Source organism: Salvia splendens, chromosome 11 (assembly GCF_004379255.2).
Source record: "Salvia splendens isolate huo1 chromosome 11, SspV2, whole genome shotgun sequence".
NCBI classification, from domain to species: domain Eukaryota; kingdom Viridiplantae; phylum Streptophyta; class Magnoliopsida; order Lamiales; family Lamiaceae; genus Salvia; species Salvia splendens.
This window is the reverse complement of record NC_056042.1, coordinates 13,220,612-13,225,280: the sequence shown is the minus strand read 5'-3', so window position 1 is coordinate 13,225,280 and position 4,669 is coordinate 13,220,612. Positions and strand designations below refer to the sequence as shown.

The 4,669-nt window shown below is 32.7% G+C and overlaps 1 protein-coding gene across 1 annotated transcript; it reads left to right on the top strand.

The window, feature by feature from the left end:
• Positions 1 to 2,861: 2,861 nt before the first annotated feature.
• LOC121754458 (heavy metal-associated isoprenylated plant protein 46-like) lies at positions 2,862 to 3,197 on the top strand. Its single transcript, XM_042149815.1, has one exon. It carries the CDS (start codon positions 2,862 to 2,864, stop codon positions 3,195 to 3,197), a length of 336 nt encoding a protein of 111 aa, XP_042005749.1.
• Positions 3,198 to 4,669: the final 1,472 nt, after the last annotated feature.

Here is a 4,669-nt window from a genome sequence, read left to right as displayed (position 1 = left end):
TCTCTTACTTTACCAATTTTATATTAAAACCTATGCCGACCCTAAAGTGTATATTCTTTGGGGACGGAATGAGTAGTATACTTATATAATTAAATCTTTAATGTCTCTATTCAGATTGCCATGCTTGGAATTTAAAGCATGGTCATAATTAAATTAACAAGTGGACTTAATAAATCGACGCTGTAAATTCCGAGACCAGATAGTATTTGTCTGGGCTTTGCCGGTCGCACAGAATATTAGGGTTGACCTTTTTGTGCTAACCACGTTATCATTATAGATTGCTTTCTACATTCAAAATAAATGAAAAATTATTGAGTAATAATCAAAGAAAAAAAATTTAACAATCAAATTCGAAGATAAAATTATAATAAGTACTTTAGTAACTAAATATTGATTTATTCTCTGTATTTTTGTTGTTCTGCTGGAAACGCCTATCGTAGCATTGCTCTAGATACTCCCTCCGTCCCATAATAATTGTCGCTCTTTTCCATTTCGGTATGTCCCATAATAATTGCCACACTTCATTTTTACCATAAATGGTAAGTAGGTCTCACATTCCACTAACTCTTTTCACTCACTTTTTATTATAAAATCAATATAAAAAGCGGATCCTACATTCACTAACTTTTCCAACCAACTTTTCTATGCATTTCTTAAAATCCGTGCCCACAATAAGAGTGACAATTATTGTGGAACGAAAGGAGTAATATAATAAATTATTTTTATTTTATTTCCTGGTCTTAGATTTTTTTGTTATAAATAGGACAATGTTTGTTTGACATGGATGATGTGCTAGGAAAGTAATCTAAATCTCAATTGTAAAATTCTTTTGTTTGTTGAAAATGAGGAAAGTAATATGATTTTTAATTATTAAATTCCTATGTTTTGTAATATCATAAGAAAATAAGGAAAGGAAACTCATTCCTAAAGTCAAGGAAAGTTATGTAGAAATTTAAAGAGTCTTTTTCCTCTTCTAAACCTAGGTATTCTTTTTTTCCCGTAATTTGAAAAAGTGGTTTCTTCCACTACTCATCAAATATCTCATTTCTTCCACTACTCCATAACTATTTTATGTCCGATAAATTTTATTAATTATACTCAGCTACATAGACATATGATTGATTATGTAGAAATGAATTTTATTTCTGCTAAATTTTATTAATTCTAATCATCAACAAAGCCACGAGTTTGATTATGTAGAAATGAATATTATATATATATATATATAGGGTTTTGATCTATGCAAAACTAGATTTAAATACAAAAACGCAGAACAATATCATAATTAGGGCACTTTTAGGTCATAATTAGGTAATTTGTAGGTCATGCTAACAAAGCATGACCTAAAACGATCTTAGTATGACATTAAATCCAAATATTATAATATGACCTAAAATTGCTTAATTATGACCTTCCGTGTTTTTGGTTAATTATTGACCATTAGATCATCTAATCCTAGGGCTGAGATTTGGTCTGCATTTCTGGATTTAAACACATACTTATTTTGATCATCTCCCTATATATATATATATATATATATATATAGGGTTGTGATCAATGTCGAACCAATTTTAAAGACCGAACTAGAGACCAAATCTGGGCCATTAGATATAGTTTTTTTGATGAGATGTGCTGCTGTGTAAATTTTTCGTTCTTCATTACAAGCCCATTTTACTTCATTGTATAGGTTTATTACTTCATTCCGTACGTAATACCTTGAAACTACAACATGTTTTTACTTTCTTCCAGTAGGTTTTGAAATGATTCAACATATGTTTCATTTGAATTCATTGACCTGAGTTTTTACTTTATTTACATTAAAAAATGCAATTTATTCAAGTGCGTTTATTACTTCATTCAGAAACGTTATTACTTCATTGGATAAGGTTTTTACTTCATTCCAGTAGGACTTCACATACTTCATTCCAATAATTTATTGCATCATTCCATGTGTTTATTACACCATATCAGCGTTGTGGTGGTGGTGATAGATATTGTAAAGAGAAAGAACGGCACACGACGGCGAAACCGCATTTACGTACTGGAATGAAGTAATAATCCTACTGGAATGAAGTAAAAACCTACTGGAATGAAGTAAGGACCTACTGGAATGAAGTTAAATCTTTGTAACATGTTTGTATGACTTATATACCTTCGGATGAATTAAAATAGGCTCGTGATGAAGGCGAAAATAAATGATAAATTTGTGTCTCTCATCCATAAAAAACTAGATAAAAAAACCCTAATTTGGTATGGTTCGGTGGTTCGATCTTTAAGAGTGGATTTGTGAATAATGAGACTCTATATATATATATATATATATATATATAGAGTAGTGATCTATGGCAAGAGCCCCTTAAACCTATAACTAGAGAACAAATCTCAGCCATAAGATCAAGAAAATCAAGGGCTAATATTAATACATGTAATTTTTTAATTTAAAAAGAAATTAGTTCTCTCAATCACAAATTTACTCCATAATAACAAGGCGGGGGTGTTATGGTAATTTTGTAAATCACAAACTTTCGTTGCCAAAATCAGGTTAGGGCCAAATTGATTTCATTTGAAAACAACCGCTATTTCTTCTTCTCTCTTCTCCTCTTCTCTGTTCTGGCAAATTAAACCATAGCCATCGCCATCGCCATCGTCATCGTTGCCGTCGTCAACATCCACTTCTTCGTCGTCAAATTAGTTCATACTCTCCAAGTTGAAGAATTCGAAGCTGACTTGATCTGTAAAATAAATAAACAGACTTCACTCAGTAAAAAATAATTTCAAAGGGAGCGGAGCTGCTTTTTCCTAATCACTCCAATTTCTGCTTAATTGAATCGCTAGCCAATTTAATTCCGATTTTGATGATGATGCAGGTTAAGATTGTGGTGCGTGTGTCGGTGAGCGACGAGAAATCCCGCTCCAAAGCCCTAAAAATCTACGTGGGGATATGGGGAGTGGAATCGGCGGCGTTGTCGGGGGCGGAGAAGGATCAGGTGGTGGTGGTGGGAGAGAGCATCGACGCGGTTGAGCTCACGCGGCAGCTGAGGAAGGGCGTGGCCCACACGGAGCTCGTGAACGTCGGTGAGGATAAGAAAGAAGATACTAATAAGCCCGCCGCCGCGGTGGTGACGCCTCATTCTGCAGAGGATCATCAAATCCCCGCCTCTTTCATCAGATTAATCTATTATCTATTACTCCGTTAGGATGCATATTTGATAGTAATATTTGTAGGAAGTTGCTTTTTATTTTAGCAGTTGAACTACTGGAAGCTTACATGATCATAGATTACATAATGATATGACTCATTGTTTTAATGTGATTCTTGATTTTAACAATTTTTTTCTCGTGATTTATATCTATATGTACATGGAAAAGTATGTGAGTGAGAAGACTGATGGGATCTATTGGAGCAGATATGATCATATGAACTCCACGATGCAGTTTTGTCAATCATAAAGATAATAGCAAGTTCAGTTCACATTTCGGATTCTAAATCCATCTTTAGCTCACAAATATATATATACAGAGTGATGTGTTTTGTAAACAAGAGTGAAGTAAAGTCATGCTAAGAGTGATGTGTTTTGTAAACAACAGTGAAGTAAAGTCATGCTAAGAGTGATGTGTTTTGTTAACAAGAGTGAAGTAAAGTCATGCTAAGAGTGATGTGTTTTGTTAACAAGAGTGAAGTAAAGTCATGCTAAGAGTGATGTGTTTTGTTAACAAGAGTGAAGTAAAATCATGCTAAGAGTGATGTGTTTTGTAAACAAGAGTGAAGTAAAATCATGCTAAGAGTGATGTGTTTTGTAAACAAGAGTGAAGTAAAATCATACTATGAGTGATGTGTTTTGTAAACAAGAGTGAAGTAAAATCATACTAAGAGTGATGTGTTTTGTAAACAAGAGTGAAGTAAAATCGTGCTAAGAGTGATGTGTTTTGTAAACAAGAGTGAAGTAAAATCATACTAAGAGTGATGTGTTTTGTAAACAAGAGTGAAGTAAAATCATACTAAGAGTGATGTGTTTTGTAAACAAGAGTGAAGTAAAATCATACTTGTTTTGTAAGCAAGAGTGAAGTAAAATCATACTAAGAGTGATGTGTTTTGTAAACACGAGTGAAGTAAAATCATACTTGTTTTGTAAGCAAGAGTGAAGTAAAATCATACTAAGAGTGATGTGTTTTGTAAACACGAGTGAAGTAAAATCGTGCTAAGAGTGATGTGTTTTGTAAACAAGAGTGAAGTAAAATCATACTAAGAGTGATGTGTTTTGTAAACAAGAGTGAAGTAAAATCATACTAAGAGTGATGTGTTTTGTAAACAAGAGTGAAGTAAAATCATACTAAGAGTGATGTGTTTTGTAAACAAGAGTGAAGTAAAATCATACTAAGAGTGATGTGTTTTGTAAACAAGAGTGAAGTAAAATCATAATAAGAGTGATGTGTTTTGTAAACAAGAGTGAAGTAAAATCATACTTGTTTTGTATGCAAGAGTGAAGTAAAATCATACTAAGAGTGATGTGTTTTGTAAACAAGAGTGAAGTAAAATCGTGCTAAGAGTGATGTGTTTTGTAAACAAGAGTGAAGTAAAATCATACTAAGAGTGATGTGTTTTGTAAACAAGAGTGAAGTAAAATCATAATAAGAGTGATGTGTTTTGTAAACAAGAGTGAAGTAAAAT

Excerpts from the sequence above, each read along its gene's own strand:
- LOC121754458 (XM_042149815.1), top strand. The coding sequence starts at position 2,862 with ATGCAGGTTAAGATTGTGGTGCGTGTGTCGGTGAGCGACGAGAAATCC.